At 39.7% G+C, this 18,565-nt stretch overlaps 1 protein-coding gene across 1 annotated transcript; it reads left to right on the top strand.

Annotated features, from left to right (window-relative positions):
• Positions 1 to 1,453: 1,453 nt before the first annotated feature.
• On the top strand, positions 1,454 to 10,381 carry scn3b (sodium channel, voltage-gated, type III, beta; the record flags this gene model as incomplete). Its single annotated transcript, XM_079225451.1, has 5 exons — positions 1,454 to 1,508; positions 3,222 to 3,400; positions 3,514 to 3,745; positions 6,997 to 7,135; positions 10,318 to 10,381. The coding sequence occupies 5 exons, from the start codon at positions 1,454 to 1,456 to the stop codon at positions 10,379 to 10,381; spliced, it is 669 nt and encodes a 222-aa protein (XP_079081577.1).
• Positions 10,382 to 18,565: the final 8,184 nt, after the last annotated feature.

The following is an 18,565-nucleotide window of genomic DNA, read 5'->3' as shown; positions in this document are numbered from 1 at the left end:
ATTCACAGCTTTGTTTGTTATTGTTTATTCCTTTAATTATTAAAGGAAAGGCAACTGTTGCTGAATCGAGGTCATGAGTCTGTACCTAAATATAGACGGAGTATCACAGAATAGGTCGAGCCCTTTTAAGGCTAAACTCCAGAGGATAGAAAATCATTTGATTAGTGCATCCTGTCTTGCACAGTATTTTATCAGCTTCATGGCAGCAGTGAGTCACATGTGGAGATCAGTCTATGTATGTGCTTATCATTCAAATGATTTCAAAACACTAAATCAGATTATGAATCGTTGCAAGTATGTTATGATGTTATGCCTTTATGTGTGGATAGAGCAGATGCATCCGATTGTGCACAGCATGTGCGCTTTGTAAACCTTAAGCCACATTATAGACCTGAGGCTACACTAGTATAGATCACTGAAAACCTTCAACCCACTGTATCCTGAACACTGGTCCTATTGGGAAGCAGCACTAATGCACGTTACTGATGTCTGTGAAATGTCCTGAATGAAATGAAAGAGCTCTGCTAGCAACTGCTAAACCACAGTAGGCTTCTACAGATGACGAAGCCAGTTGTTTTTCTTCAGCTTTAATAGAACTGATTTGCTTTCGTTTTCACATGATGCAATGACATGCTGTGTTTTGTTTCTTCAGTCAAAAAAGAAAACGCAAACAGGCGTGCATGATGAGCTGGTTAGGCCGACGCAAATGGCAGTAATATGGACGTGCACGTTGTAGTGTAGGAGGGAGCGACTCACGCATGCGTATCAAAGCCTCTGCTCTGCCAGCGCTCATTGACTGCTGCAAAAACAAAAGCAGTCAGTCGCGGCTGGGAAATGTTATACGTCATCCTTAATTGAGGAAAATATTCTTCAAACAATCAATGGAGTTATTCTTTGAGAAGTGAAACGAGAGAACTGCTATCATTTATTTTGCTGTTTGTGTAAACAAGACTCGAGATCTTGCAACAGTACTACATCGGCTTTTGAGAATCCACAGGTTCTTCCTCTTCGCTTGATTTCTTTTTTTCTTCTTCCCCTATGTTTCTGGATGGATCTGGACTGAATGAAAGCAGCAGAAGGAGGACTCGGTCTTCGTGGGCTTGTTTATGTCACCGAGTGGAGCGAATAATGAAGTTAGTGCTTTCTAGATAGATGCTGAATGGCGAGACAGGAGGTTATTGGAAGAGTCCAATTGAAATGAGCACGTAGGGATTTCACAGCCTCGTTTGTGCAACTCTTGTCGTTTGAAATCTGTCGTGGATTTCCACTCGCGAAGAGGGAAGTTACCTGCGCGGTCATCGACCGAGGAGAGGCGCTGTCCGTGGTCCTGAAGTCATCTCAACAACTCCTGTTATCTTACTCCTGGCCTTGTGTGAAAACAACTTAAGGGTTTCTCCTGAAAGCAACAGCTGGAGGGGACAGTGTCTGCCAGCAGCTCCAGAAAGAGCCTAATATGGTAACTCAAACCAGAGTTCATCTGCAAACTTTGATACTTTTGATTTTTGTTGGTAAGTATAACTGTACAACATGTATCTTTTTTTATTGTGAATGTTGCATGTCTTATTGCAACCTTTCAGTTACATAGATGCATAGATGAGTAACCACGTGCTTTATTTATGGCTTGTAAACTCAACTCTCTGTGAACTCAAAACCCACTTTCAGAGCAGCTCCCCTGGCCCCTGCAGAGCGCAACACCACTCAGTTTTGTGATCATTTAAGCAAAAATCAATCAATCCATTCAACAGAGGACACCCGGCTTTAGTTATTTCCCTTTTTATATTTTACTCACTATCAGTCTGCCTGTTTCTCTGTCCTATTTCCATGCGTTTGTATGAGCCCTGAGCAAAAAAAAGAGAAAAAAGATGAGATGGAATTGATGTTGTCACTGTCTGCCCTGGGGGACTTGGGGTTATATAAGAACACTGGACCCAACACAGCAACACACACAGACATCCATGTGGCAAACTCACTGAGAATACTGCCTCACTTCACAAGAAATGTTTGTAATCCTCTTAATTCTTTCCCTCCAAGTTATCATCCACTTCCTGGCTTCGTCTAATTATTCCATCTCTTGCAATGCATTTATTCATCAATCATTTCTTTCTCTTCTTCCTGCTTGTCCACAATAATTTGCTGTCCTCCTACACTACCCACAGTCCCTCCATCCAACACTCTCTCCCTCCCTCCATTTATTCCTCCTTCTGCCAGCTATACTAATGTGCAGAGGCCGTCATTAGTGTTTACTGGCCTGGATGATCTTGCATTTGCTATCCGTATTGTGACTCAAGACTCTCCAGTGCTCATGGAGCTGTATAATTGAATTTGTGTCTTTTTAACGCTTGCTTAGTTTTGTATCTGGCTCTACGTAAGCGCCGAGTGCAAGGGCTGATGAACTCAATAAGAAAGACTGGACCATGAGTTTTTTTAATACATCTATCACAGTCGTGTGCATGGTTGTATTCCCACGGTCATTAATGAAGCCTAACAATGTCCTCAGGCCTGCACAACAAAATGTAATCCTTCCATAGAATTTGTAGAAGATGACTTATAGCTCCACCTTTCAGCACATTTACTTTGAAATCCTCTTGCTTTTACAATGAGCATACTCTGAAGCAACCTGTTTGGTTTGAGTGAGTATTGAAAAGCTCTCTAAAATACTACTAGAGTATATTGTTTATATGCAATTACTGATAAACTAAATCTAAGAGTTAGAAAAATGCACCAATGTCCAATATAGGTTTTTCATCAAAAAAATATTTAACTTGTAAACAAGAAAGTACATGTATTAGTTAACCTTCACTGAAATATCCAAATCCACATGAAAATATTCAACCTGACTGGTTGGTGGAGGCATACAACCACAAAGTGGTAATTCTAGTAATTTCAAACGTTTTTACATGATGTCTCGTCCTTTAATGTAAAGTCTATTCTCAGTCAGTTTGTTTCTGCTTATTTTGCACACTGGACCAGGACTGGCTTCTAAACTAGTCCTGCTCACCTTGCACCTTTACATCCTAAACTCACATTTAAGATGAGCACAAATACACTTTCAACAGATGAAAGTGAAAAGAGCCTTGAGTGTTAAACTCTGCACATAGATCACTCTCCAACGTGAAGGTCAAACACAAAGTAACAATAATAAGCAAAACTGTGGGGGGACTTTAAACATTTGAACTGAGCTTTCTTTAGGCTACTTTGCTGACATTTCCATGCTCCTGCAGTCAACCTGAGCCGGCCAGTGTGCGTCGATGTCCCGTCGGCGACTGATGCAGTCCTGGGGAAATCCATGAAGTTGACCTGCATTTATTGTATGAAGAGGGATGAGATCAAATCAAAGACACGTGTGAATTGGTACTACAAGCCAAACGAAGAAGATGACCTTGCAGCTAACACAATTCGTGTAGGTCCCAGCTACACTATTATGTATGATGTGACATGTTGTATGTGTTCATACTAGTATGTTTGGGAGTCGATATATTTAATACATGCCTGCTTGTCTTTGCTCTCTCCTAGATATTCGAGTATGATGTTAACACCCCAGTTGAGGTGGACGGACCATTTAAGGGGCGCCTGGTCTGGAATGGGAGCCAGGACTTGCAAGATCTCTCCATTCGAATCATCAACGTCACCTATAATGACAGTGGCATATATGAGTGCATTGTCTCTCGCGAGTTTGAGTTTGATGCATACTTCAAACACTCAGCCTTCATCACCAAGGAAATCAAGCTGAAGGTGAAAGCGGAAGGTGCGGCTAATAGTTTCCCACTTTTTTCTATTTCATTTTGCCCTGTTCTTTTTCCGTGCTCATATTCAGCAAAATGCTTGGTTTCTACAGCTCAGTGTTAAGTCCAGCTATGATTCTGTGTGGAGACAAATCAGTTTTGCAAGGTCAATCCAGATCTACACATGTTGTTATTCAGACCGCAGACTTGTGTTTCATTGGCCTTCCCCTGTGAGGTTACCAAAAATAGACATTGGTCCCAAGAGATCAACAACTCGGATATTACACTTGAAATTTTTGCTCAGACCTCTTATATGGTTACTAACAAGTCTAAATCTGTTGTCTCTGTATGACCTTCATAAGTAAATGAGAGCATCACCGAGAATATTGGCTATTTCTATATAGTTATTCGTAACGTTTGTTATCGGTGCCATTAGGCCAGATTGCGACACCACGCTGCTGGAGGTTCAGGCCGTATTGCTGGGCCTGCTAGAGAGAAGGGAGGTATATGGGAGAGCCAGGACCAGGATTGAGCGAAGCAGACAGTAAGAATTTTCTAATGGAAACTGTTGCTCGGAAACACTTCTGCTTTCGTCCACAGGTAATCAATACAAAAGTTAAGTTACTTGTAGAAGCTTTAAACCTTTCGCCCCCACTCTATTTAAACCATTGCAAGAAACACTTTTACAGCCCTGAATAAATGTATTATTCATATTTAGCCTTTATTAAAGCTCTCCAAAAGGTAGAATTGGTCTCCACAGGAGTGGCTGTGCAGCAGAATGTCTTAAATATCTAATTTATCTTTTTCTGCATGGTTTTTCAATATCATAAGAACGGATTTATGTTAACTAATGTTCTCAGAACTGAGATACATTTAATCCAAAACCTTGGCTTTTTTAGATGCAGGGCAGCATAACTGATCACTTCGTATGAGGAGGAGGAAGAGGAGGAGGAGGAGGAGGAAGAGGAGGAGGAGGAGGAGGAGGATACAGCTGCACACAGAACATGTTGTCAAGGTTCAGCTCAGGCGTGTTAATTAACAATCCCTCCTGGTACAAATACAAGTCTATGCCGTGTTGACTTCTGAGTACTGTTCTCTTTGTGCGGTATGCCCATCATTCGATGTTGCATAAACTGTTTATCTGACTGCTTTAAGTGGGGTTTGCATGTTATTATGTATTTCCAACTTTCTCTTTCAACGTTTTCACTAAATGAAGCATCAGTGTGAGGGCACTAACAACACCACATCCCTTCTCTCCCCTTTGTTGCCACTGTACTGAGGAGGAATAACTATATCTCTTGTTTTGTCTGCCTTTATTGTTCATCAAAGCTTTCTTCTGTGGTCATTGAAGGGCTTAATTCAAACCACTACTTTGCTATCTATTATAAGGGGTAATGTATTCTGCTTCCCGATTGCTTGGCTTGCTGAATGTGTCATTTTCCACCTTGATCGAATATACAACATGTATATTTGGGACTACTTTTTTAAAAGGTCTTCAACTTTAAATTATATTAAACTGCTTGCACGTGGTATAGATAGTTCACTGTCAGAGGCATTTAAAGACAGGCCAGGCAAGCTGTATCCCAGTGTTGTTTTTTTATCTGGAAAAAGAAGAGTGAAAATTGGATCAGATTTTCCTCCGAAGTGCAACTATCCAAAATATACCACAGTTTGATCTTTTACACATATTCAACAGCCTCTCCTTCACATTTCATACATGTGGGACCAAATTTCATACAAGCCACCAGCCAGTGTATACTGTACATTACAGCTGGGAATCATGTTACGGTAATGCTGTCCATAGTAGCAGAATGGATTAGTTTCCCGCCAAGCATATCTGTGCATTCCCATCTAAGGGATTACATTACACTAATAGCCTCTATTCACAGAGACTGCAGAATCAAATCAGTGAAAGCTGTTAAATGTCTGGTCAGCAGGTTTTCTGGAATTTGGTACACACTCACTGGCACAGTGGTTCACAGTGGCTCATAATGGTCCAGAAATGAAAGATATTAAAGGATAGTTAAAACAATGTCCAAGTTAGGGGTACATTTTGCTCACTCATTTTCATTCCAGCCATTAAAAAAAATAAACTTCTAATACATTTCCATGTAAGTGATGGGCACAATCCACAGTGCTAAAACAAAAAACATAATTCAGCCTTCTTCTTTTTAGTTTGAAATTTCAATTTCTGTTTCCAAAACTCTGTGGAAACACAAATAGTGAATTCTGTACAAAAATGTATGTAACTTTGCCAGGTACCTGCCTAGTATGAACTCACACATGCTGATGCCTCATATTAACTTAAACGGACAATTTTGTTCACCATCACTTACACTGAAAGCTCTGCTTTAATGTTCATAAGGGCATCAGAGTATCTTTCCAAGACAGATTTGAAAGAATGCAAACCTATCTCATGTAAAGATATTACTTAATGAGTTATAATTGAATAAGTCTTACATGTATGACCTATAATAATGCCCTGAGAACCACTATGACTTTGCATATATATCATATTTTATTATTAAAAGGTACCCTGTGGAGTTCTTGACAACTAGCAGCCCTATGGAGCATTGTTTTAGGCCCCTCATTTTGTTTGTGCCATGGAATTACATATTGGACGCACATGCACCCTCCCATTTGTTTCACTTTACTCTACCAATGGACAGTTGTTGGCTGAATGTCAACAAATGTTGCAATGCAGCAACAAAAGCAGCAAATAAGAAAAGGTTGGATGTAATCAATGCACAATTTACCACATTTACAAAACAAATTGAACATTGAAAACTGTTTTCTTTTGAAGAAAATGAACATATCTGGTAGACCTTCAGGATACGCATAATGTATTCTGGGAAGAAACACTGAATGCCAACACAGCTTTTGTTAACAAGAAAACTCCACAAGCCACCTTTAACTCCCTAGGCTCTATCATCATTGTACTACAGGTGTGGCCATAATGTTCTGTATGCAACATAGTTCGGTCACCATTTTTAACGTCTTCGAACAGGATGCACACTTGACCTGGCTTTCCTCAAAGTTCAGATGCATTGTAATACTATTGCACCTATTGAGTTGGACTGTTACCACAGAAATATTGCCTTCCCTATAATGACAGATAGTTCACTGTCAGCAGTGTTGTACATACATAAACAAGCTTAACACCTTCTTAAACATAGTGAATAAAGAGAGTCTCCACTGCTATATTCAACACAGAGACATTCATAGGATGCGTTCTGAATAATACATGCTCCTTGCTATTGTTTTTGCTCCACAGCCATTGGAGATCCTGCAGCTCTCTACTCTGAGATCATGATGTATGTGCTGCTGGTGTGCTTGACCTTATGGCTGCTAGTAGAGATGGTCTACTGCTACAGGAAGATTTCCAAGTCAGATGAGCAGGAACAGGACACAGCGTGAGTCTCACACAGACACCAAAGTATGGATGTAAACACAGATAAGTGTGAGTCTGGGTACGAAGGAAAGCAGGGAGTTGGAACGCAAACCCATTTCCAGAGTGCAACAGCAATGCAGGGGATTCATATTATGAGTCACCAAGACAGTGTCTGCCAAATAAGTGTGTATGCCTGAGTGTCTGGTTATTACATACTAATAACTAGTAATTTATAAACAGGTCTGCAAAGGGAGACAGACAAACAGACAGAGAGTTATTTGAGTCTACACTGCATCAGTTTGTCACCTCCTGCAACAGCAATCTGTCTTTTCACTTAGACTACCTGACGGGCTTGAATAATTCTAAGCACTGCTGACTGCTCTTTTTTCTGAACAGCCTTTTTACATCAATCGTGGATTTGCGGCTCCATCAGAAATCCTTTTTCTGCAGCACTTTGTAAGCACTGACAAAGACTCAAATGTGCCTGTATAGTCAGCTCCCTCTGGGTTGGCTTGGTGCTGATGAGGCCAGTCAATCCGGGTTAACAACTTTTGAACAGGCAATTTATGTCCCGAACAGAAGAATCACAGAGCACATGTGCTTATCCAGTTGTTGTAGTTTTAAATAGAGAAACAATGTCAAGGAACTCTAATTTTTACAGTACTGTAATATCCTATCAGTTCTCCCAAGAAGAACTGTGTATTTTTCATTTTTTATTTAAGACTTCATTGTCCATTTATTTTTAACTGAATACTCACCTTGTTAGTCTAAGCTAGATTAGTTAATTAATTGAAATTAATTCAAAATAATTAACCGAACACTGGTACTAAAAATAGAGAAAATAAAAGACCTCTATCGTAAAGTCTTTGGGAATAATTCGGAAACTGTAAGTTGCAGACCTGTAAAGTAAAGCATTATCAAACAAATTGAAACAAATTGACAAAAAATAAAATGTACAAATATGATAGTTATAAATGAATATGTTCAAGTTTGTAGTTGTTGATAAGCCAAAAGATATGATATACACATCACTTTGTGTTTTTGGAAATTGTGGTCAGCATGTTTCAGTATTTTGGACATTTTATAGATATCAATCAATAAAATTATCAAATCAATTAATCAAAACTGATCTTTTTTTCAGCCCCAATGAATGAACCAGCTCTAGAACTCAGCAGGCATCTAGTTTTATTTGTAGATTGAAGTAAATCCACATTAAATACATTTTACATTGGTAAATAAAAGCCATGACAGGTGCAGATGCAACATTTAGTGGCACATTTAAGCCATGAGAGGGCCGTCGACTTATGTTATTTTTTAAGTATAAATCAGCCCTCAGCATTTAAGAAAGTTTATTGATCAATGTTTAAATCAGGAGTGCACAATTTAAACCATCAAGTGATCAAATGTGCATAACTCTAAACTTAATCAGTTCCTGCAGTGGAAAGAGTTGTGGCCGTTATTGACCCGTATGACAACACATCTCACAGTAAGAATATACACCCTCTTTAAGAGGCTGTGTTGTGGTAGGCTTCTTAGCTACTCAGGCTTAATGGATATGTAGGCGACCAAAACGTTTTAAGGTTACATTTTGTGATGCATTAGTGGCTCAGATCCAGTGGCGGGCCGTGCATTTTCTCCCTGCGGATTCAATGCCGTCTCTAAAGCTGAAAAACCTATTCACCTCATTATGACGCCACAGCTACCGGTTATTATTTGTTTTGTGTAAACACATGAAGCTCTAGCGTAAGTTCAGACAGGAAGATCACCGTCAGACTCTATCAGATGTTAAACAGCTCCATTACGCAGCGCTCGCCTCGCGATGTTGTGCATCCTGGTTGTCCGACTTGACCAGCCCAAACCCGTCGGGTCAACAACAATGCATGTTGTCCAAATAACCACTAAACAACTAGTCACATTTAGTAATAACAAAACAATCCAACAAAACTAAAACACTGCACACACACAAGACATCTCCAGCAGCTGCTGCACTCTGGAGGGGAGAGGTGCGGCCCCAGTCCCGGCTCGACCAGCAGCAACAACAGCGCTGTGTATGATTAAATACAACTGCAGATGTAAAAAAAAAAAAAAAAGTAACACAACCAGCATTTCACTCACCACATGCCCGTAATCCTCTGTGCGAAAGGCGCCATCAGTAAATACACCAGAAAGTCATCAGTAAATCCACCAGCAAGGTAGCCTTTGGGTTCTAGTTTCTAGTAGCTTCGTGCCCCACTGACCAATCACAGTGCATGTTAATTGTCACGTTGGGCCACTGACAATCATATACGTTCACGCCATTTTGCAGGCCCTGCAGGTAAAAAGAATCCGCCCAGCTTGTCAAACTAAAGATCTGATTTGTTGAAGACCATGACCATCAACCACAACGTCCACTCTCTGTGTACTTTAATTTGCAAAGGCCTGCTTAAACTGCTTTGCTGACATAGAGACACAGGAGATAAAAAAATCTGATTGGATGAAAGCTCTTCTTAAAACAAGCTGCACTGCTGCAGGCTGAAGACTGCAGGCAGAGCAACAGAGGAAGACAGGAGCTGTGCAATAAGAAAATAAGCTAATAGGGAAAAATACTTATAATACATATAGTGTATTTGTTAAAAACAATTCAATTATAAAATAGCTATAACTTTGTGATTCTGTTTAGGCCAGCAGTGAAGGCTTATAAGGGCCTGACAGCCCACCACTGCTCAGATCATATTAGTCATCTTACTGAAGCGAAAGATGGAACGCAGCAGATAATCTGTGAAACACATACAATGAGGCTCTTGTTTTAAATATGCTGACAGAGTCACACAAATATTTCCACTGTTATGAATTTGACTTTGTTTACACAGTTTCTGTGCAGCTCTATCAATTAGGCACAGGTATTGTGTTTTTTAACAATATGAAAAAATACTCTGAAATACTGTATGAGGTTGTTGGTTCTTTCTGATGATAGCTCCCCACTGCCCACATTGTCAGTGATGGGTTTTATCTTTTAAAAACTCTTTCCTCTTGGGGTGTTCATTGCTGTGACATCATGAGTACGGGACAAATATGAACGCACAGAAGGTCCACACACATAAGGGAATAGTGTCATGTTACACCGCTGTTCAAACCCTAATCAGCACTATTTTGTGGTATATGGTAATATAAAGTGTCCTACCACCAGGTCTTCGACACTCTGTTTTTATACCAATCTGCCTGCAGGACAGACTACCTAGCCATTCCTTCTGAGCAGAAGGACAACCCAGCTGCTCCTGTTACCGAATAAAAGCTGTTATCAGTGACACGGTATTTTACATGTGACTCTCAACACCCTGTGTGTCTCATCTTGCTCATTCACTTGCCATTTTTGGAAATGTCACCTGATCACTAGTCCCCCCTGTTCGTTCTCTCTCCATTCCGTGTACAGTAGTTAAATATAAAATATGACAATTTTGTGTAAATGCAATTACAACACTGTCCCCCCTCGGGCACTGCAACTCATATACAATTAACATTATAGCAATCTAAATTGTATGGCATTTGCATGTATATGAATTTGGGTTCCTGAGTTATAATAATTCTGAAGGACATAGTTGTTTATGTGAATTAGATTGTGTTGAAGTTGTATATTGTTTCATTTAGCAATCTGCAATATGCCACTGGTCATTTAGCAAATGAATATTTCCATGTTGAGTAAGATTGAACATGTTCTCTGCTCTTTTTAGATATTAACCAAACACGATGGAACTTCGATGACAGTAAAAGGCATGGAGTCCACAAGCTCGTCTATGCTACTATGAAGGTATCATTACTCCCAGACAGCCATGGGAATCTGGCCAACCGACCGCCCCTGTGTATCAACAGAAAACGTGCTGATTTTTCTCCTCTTTCCCTCCTCACGTTCTTTTTTTTTACCTTCGTGCCAGGCATCTGCTGTGTTTTCTCAAATACAGCAGGTTAAAGAGTGTCCTGCACTTATTATCAGATAAATACCTGCCAGAGTATAGAGCTACTGAATATTGTCATAGTTAGTTGTGCCTCTGTGATTTATAACCTTTAAATAAGAGAAAAGATCCAACGAACAGAATTGTCCTCCAGGCTGTTATATACAACTTAAATCGACTCTGTAGTTCTTGTTTCATTACAATTTTATAGACCATGCTTGGATTTTGGGTCACAGTTTTATTTATTCTGGCCAATGTCTTTTTAAGGAAATGGATATCAGCTTTTGTACTGTATGTATTTGCATTTCTCCCTGTTTTGCTGTGTGTATCAGTGAAACCACAATGCAATGTTTAAGTTTCACTCAACCAGTAACTCTGAAATGTATTCTCAAACTGTGGCTGGTGCTCTATAACAACATTGCTATCGAAACTAAGTGTGTGTGCCGCTATGTAGATAGCTGTATATTATTTGATCCAGTCATACCACACAGTTTTTTGCCTATTACGGATATGTGTGAGTGAGCTCCTTTTGAACTATTAAATGCAATGCATTCCACAGTTTGTGCTGAAGCTCTATTTACTGTTCAATGTGTTTAATTGTAAGTGCAGATGCCATTAAAATTGCACAACGATAAAGTCCACTTGGATGTTGAGAGGAAAAAATACAGTATTGACTTTCAGCACCATCTGTCTTTTGTTCTCCCTATTAACTGTGACTGTGATGCTGTTGAAAGGAATAACGTGGGCTAGGAATCAACCACGATGAAAACCTCTGTTGTTTCGAGCTCCCATTAACAGTGCAGAAAGAAGCTAACAAAAAAAAAGTACTTTGATTTGTTTCTACTATTTTCAATAACAGAGCTGAGATACAATACTGTGGAGGACAGAGTTTGGAGCAGAGCTGGTCCAGATGAGCATGGACAAAACGGTTGTGGAAGAAAAAGGAAAACACACAAAATGGGAAGGCAGGAAGAGAGAGAGGGAGAAAGAGGAAAAGACTGGCAATGTGAGAGAGATTGGATGTACATTGCACTTTTAACTAGGCGTGACACACAGCAGAGACAGATATAGCAGCAGCTGTTGTTATAGCAACCCAGGCATGCCTGTAGCAAGGTAGATTGCCTGACAAAGATATCACTATGCGAGTTGAGACACATTCATTTATGCACAGTCATACAAAAATGCAGAGTGGTTTATTACTCACTATGCCTAAAATAAATAAAGAAGCCACCAGTCACCCAGTATGCTTTGCTAATAGAGGCTTGATAGACAGAAGAAATGCCGCCACAAACCTAGGTCAGATATATTGTCTGAATGGCAAATAGGTAAAGTGCAACTTTTATCCATCCATCATGTTCATATTAGATTGGTTATTGATTGTGCAACACATCCGATAAACTCTGCAACAATATGGTATTATGGCTTTGAGATGCATAATGAAAGCGCCATTCTGTAACCCTCCTCTCTCTCCGTCTGCCTGCCTCTCTGTGTCTCTCCTCCTTCCCTATCTATAATTACAATGTGCCTCCCGGAGGATACAACCCAGTAATATGGCCTATATTCTATGAATATACATTGAATTCAAACCACAAGGCCCCAACTGCCATATGTGTTATGGTAACACATCACACTAAAGGCGTGTAATAGCCATGACAACAAATACTCTTGATTTAGAGCTACTTTTCTTTGCTCATAAATGGAAATAGCTAATCACATAATATGCCACTAGCGACAGACAGATCAATATCCCACTGACAAAGAAATCTGCACACACAGTACAACACTTTTTTTTAATTTGTAAGCCTGTTGATGTATTTAAAGCATAGCCACCACCTTTTGACAAGAATTGCAGCTATTTTTCATTCTGACATCATACAATATTACCTTAAAGCATTATTTATGTGATCTGCTGTGCACAATGTGTATCCATATATGAAGGGTATTTGTCTCCCCCTAGTGTAAAGCACATTAAGTCATCAAACGTTGACAGGAAATCAAAGACAATTCATGAATGTCTCTCCCACACACACATAAAAACATGTTGTTGCCAAATTGTTTGATGAGGAAAGGTCTTTCTGCTTTGGAAGTTGCTGATGATGCTGATATTTTTGCAATACATTCTAAGTTTTATGTTATTGATTTATTGATATTTTCTGTTTGGATGGTGGGTTGATCAGAGACGCTTGACTGTGGCAGTGATTGCAGTCATCCAGAAAGGCCATCCATTGTTGATGATCAATAGTCATTTTGCAGGAGCTGAGTTCTGCTTAAACATGAAAGAGTTATGATTGATGAGAACACATTGATAAAAATACAAACTGAGTGTTATGCTTTGGTTTTCCCTTCTCTAATCATGGCCTCTTAACCAAGACAGCTGCTTCTCTCCCTTTTTCCTCCCTCTTCACTGCCCTCCTCCACTCTCCTCCTGAGGGGTTCACTGTCTGTGTGGCTCCAGTTTCTGAAGAGATTTGCAGAGCATTGAATCAGATCAAGCTGGAGAAGAAGGTGTTTCCACAGTAATTATTCTGTCTGCCGATTTTCATTTCTTTTGGTGGCTGAAGACCGATGCACACATTTCAAATAGAGGCACAGAAATTGAATCAGTCCGTTTAAGGGAGCTTTTCTGAGATAAGCACAGGCTTCCCACTCGCAATTTTAAATCTCCACACATTTCATATTTCATACTTCTACACTATTAGATATAAAGGTGGTAACTAACTTTGGCTTGTCTTCATAGAACCCCTTTTTGTTCTGGGTGGAACCCTTTGTAAAAGTTCCACCTGGAACCCATTCAGAGCGTTCTATCTAGAAAAGTTCCATTTACAAACCCCTAGAAGAGGTTCTACACAGAGAATCTATCTATGGTGTTCCATCAATAATCTTCTCTGGAGAACGTTTCCCTCTTCTAAGGATGCTAAGAACTCACCACAGGGGTTCTACCAATAACTGGATTATTAGTGTTCTCTTTGAACACCTAGTTAGAAGTCAAAGTCAGAAGCAATTGGTTCTGTTTAGAACCTCAGCCCTTTAGGAAGAAGCCGTTTGGAACCCTTGTTTCTAAAAATGACCCAGCAGCACTTTTGGCTCCAAAAAGCTCAGACCTTGTAAATTAATTTCTGGAATAAATTGCTGAGCTTGATTCCGGACTTCCAGCCATTCCAGAGAGAGGAGAGATAATTTGGACTGTAAACAATCTTTGTTTTAATAGACATAAATTAAACTGGAATTCATGGGGTCAGACCAAAGAAAGAGTTAATGGACCATTTTCTTGTGATCAGGCTGGGTTGATAATTAATCAGTAATTGAACTCACACTTTGAAAACAAATGATGTGATAGAGAAAATGCAGAAAATAATACGTCTTATTTGAAAGGTAAGCCACTTTAGAAATGTAACAGATCATTGAATGGTATTGTCATATGTTGATTAGGGTTTAATATACATCACATTAAACGTCAATCATTTATTCGGTGGTCATTTACAGTCTAAATAGATTTTTTATTTTTAAATGTACCCTCATGTTAAACATACATTTTAAAGAAATAGTTTCACATTTTGGAAAAAATAGACTTTCCTGTGTTCTCACCTACAGTAAGATGAAAATAGATACCACTCTTATTGGCTCTCTGTCTGGTAAATATCAGGCTCGAGCCAGCAGGCCGTTAGTTCCCTTTGCAGGAAACAGGGGGACTGGTGCTGTATAAAGGTAACAGAAAAAAACAACAAGAAACAAGATATATTCTGTTAAATAGTTAACCAGAAGTGCTGGTAGATGCATGTTGTTACAGCCATGCAAGCTGTTTCCCCTGCTGTCTTTGTGCTCAGCTTACCAAACCGGATGCTGGCTAGAGCCTCAATAAACAAGCATAAGAGTGGAATTGATCTTTAAATAGTTATTGTCAAAGAAGTATATTTTCCAAAATATCAAACTATATCTTTTACTTATATCAAACTTAAAAAAAAAAAAAATCTAAAAAATAGACGACAGACAAAAAAAGCTACTCTGATTTGTATTTCAAACTACTGGCCATGCTGGGACAATAATCTCTAGGCAGCTCTCTAAGAATGGCAACAAAAATCATCTGATCACAATTTGTGTTTTTGAACAAGAGGCACAGCCCAGTTCTACTAATGCCCAGCTGTGATTTTAATTGGCAACAGCCCACTATTATTAGATCAATATTAGATTAGAGATTTACCTTTCGCCTCTGACTCATACATTCTTCAAAGTCAATGTTTATTATGGAAAAAGAAACCTGCTGGCACAACACATCACTCAAGTATTTATAGTGTCTTTGTCAGCCGTTAAATTGCTCCTGAACAACTTTGAAGTACCTCTGGAGAACCTTTCCACATAAATTTAGCATAATCTGGCCTGGGACGATGTACAGACCCAGTGAATTATTCCTGAGTGTCTGTATAAGTATATCAACCTTGCTGTTACAGAGGTATTGTCATCCCCCTGTGGTGTCATTGGCTTAAAGGAGAGCAAAAAGGAAGATGTGTTTGACAAATAGAGCACATCTCCTGACTCCTGAATGGTAAACCAATAGTCTCAGGAATATTCATTTACTGTCATGTAATCCGTCAAAGCTGCTTTTTAACAGAATTGTTCTGTTGGGTATTTCAGTTTCCATTTTTATTGTGCACATAACTCACTTAAGTCTTCTTGCCGTTTCACAGAGATGGGTGATATATGGAGAGGAATTTACTCAAACCTGTCATGTTTTTTCTAATCTGGTATTTCTTTTTTTCCTGATAGCCACGAAACTTGATTTGTGAATTAGATTTTTCTTCAAACCCAATGCAAACTCAGACACAGCAACAGATGCAGCCGACCTGTAAGTGCAGAATCAACAATATAAAAGACTGTTGCTGTCGGCCACAGTGGGTCAAACTTCTGTCCACCTACTGTGTGTTTATTTTCTTTATAGCTTTGGTCAAATGTTGCAGCCGATATGAGATGTTTCCCTATGTGTTCCCTATCCCTGTGTGTGTGTTCCCAAATGAATCACTGAACTCAAGCCTTTGCAGCGTCTTTGTTGTTGTTGATACTGCAAAAAAAAGACATCCAAAACCACAGCTGTGTGAAAACCCCTATCAAAACTGGATCCATGAATTAAACAGGAACCCTTTCTCTGTATACCTTCACCTATTCTCTCGCCCAGCCATCTCTCCTATCCATCATCCCATCCCCCATCATTCACGCGCATTTCAAACAAGAGGCATCTTTGATTAGCGAGACAAAGAGGAGTCCTTAAATAAAAAGACCATTTACAAGTCAGACTCGGAAGCGAGGCAGTGACTGGGCCCCGCTTTCCAATTTGTGATGAGAGGATGGAGCTGGCCCGTTGCACAATGACGTCGCAGCTCTATTGTTAGTGAAATGAACACCTGGCTGCCAGAGAAGTGCTAAATCATGGCTGTGTGTTCAGCCACACCTGAGGCTCTCCACACAAAATTAAACAAAGCAGAACATTACAACGCAGGCTGGCTGAATTCAACAGTAACTGTGCCTGAGAAGGGAGCGGGGAGGGGGGTATCACCAGTAATCAATCAATACTGGTCGGTCCATTAGATTAAAAAATGTTGCCTGTCGCTATATTAACTGCAACATGGTTTCCAGGGTGAAGAGGCACTGATAATGATGACACATTGTCAAACCTCACTGAGCTAATGTGGAGGAGAGGGATATTAGGCCATGCGGATTGACGAAGATTTTTTAAATTGTGCTGTGTTGTCAAAAGTTGATAATGGGAAGCTTTTAAAATATGACCAGACATGTGACAAGCTTGATGCTTTATTTCGGTTGTGCAACAGCCAAGGCAGCAGTTGGCTGATGTGGTTCTTGACACTAGTTAGAGAGAGCCCGATGTCTGATAAATGCTGTTTCCTCCAGAAACATAAATGCTCACATGCATGCCTCAATTAAGGGCAATCATTAGGAGTGATAACTCGTGTCTCATGAGCAGAGTCTTATTTTGCTATTGGTGGGGATGAAAACTCAATTAATTAAACTCCTCAATCAACCCTCACACTAGTAGGCTACGTCTGTGGAAGACAAAGTTATAGATGGGCAGTGACATAAAACAGCTGCTCTTCTCTGCTTCAGTCTCATGCAAGGTGGGAGACCCTTATTTCAGCAATAAATCCCAAGTCTGGAAAAATACTCAAGTCAAAGCCTTTCCACAAATCCTCTGGGACCAATTAATACAGAGTGTTTATTATTCCCTGTGTGAGTAACTATTATTTACATAATTCACAGCTTGGTCTTGTACTCTGATTAAGCCTTCAATCTGGCAGAGATGAATTTGAGCATCCTCTGTGTGTTAACACATAATTTGGAGCAGCAACATAGGATCAATAGCAAAACCACACAGCATAGCCCGTTAATGGAGACTTTCTCTCACAGCCCCGCACAGCAGTGAGAACAGCTGACTTTATCTGCCTCGACTTTTGTCTTGGAAACAGGAGAAACTGTTACTGAGATGCAGGTTACATGTCAACCCAAAGGTCCATTGCCATCTATTTGTATTGAGACAACATCAAATACAAAATAAATCCCTTGGCATTAAATGGGGCTGCATTGTGCAGCACAGGATATTGTGGTGTTGGATGGCCTACAAAACCATGGTTTTAATTCAGGAGGTAAGTTCAGGAGGTACGTTCACAAGTTCACAAACCCATTTAAAAATGTAGTAATAATGTAAGTAAAACCAGGTGTTGCCGTCGTGAGTTTGTAGCCAGTCAAATCCTGAAGATCATTTTGTGAATTGTATTGTGTTCTATGCTGAAATTACCTCAATTGGATGTTTCTGTCTACAATTAGATATCATCATCACCATCACCATAAAAGACCACATGAAGAGTCTGCCGCCATGCTAGTGGCTCTGTGAGGTTGTAATTAGGCACAGGAGTGCTTTGAGCTGAATGCTAACATGCTCACAATGACCAGACTAACACTTTATCAGGAAAAATGTTTACCATGTTCACCCGCTTAGCAAACACTTTCACAGCTGACCCTGATGGGACTGCCATTAGTTTTGCAGAGAGATAAGACAGGCTAGGGGATCACTCAAGTCATTGTTTTTCATCATCTTGGAACCGTGAATGTTGATACAACATTTGGTGACAAACAATCTAGAAGGTTTCCACATTTCACTGGATACAGTAAGTCAAATATTTGACCTGCTTGTTTGATGAAAAGATAAGGATCGCCAAATGCTGTAGGTTCAATATATGTGGATCATAAATGTCTGTAAGACCTTTCATACCAACCCATCCAGAGGAATGGAGAGGAAATTATCTATCACTAATACCAATACTAATTGTGAGTTTAAAAAGAAAGCAGAACATAAATACATTCATGATTTAAACAAGTCTGATTCAATATAAAAAACAGGAAGACAACAGACAGCATCATAACCATTGGCTCTCCTCCCAACACACTACATTTTCCCTAACAGCATTTTCCTGTTGCACCTCTCTGCAGTGTATATCAAATGTACTTTCCCTAGTGAATTTGAC

This window comes from Taurulus bubalis (genome assembly GCF_910589615.1).
Source record: "Taurulus bubalis genome assembly, chromosome: 10".
Lineage (NCBI taxonomy): Eukaryota > Metazoa > Chordata > Actinopteri > Perciformes > Cottidae > Taurulus > Taurulus bubalis.
The sequence above is the reverse complement of the archived record's forward strand: the minus strand, read 5'-3'. Positions and strand labels throughout refer to the sequence as shown.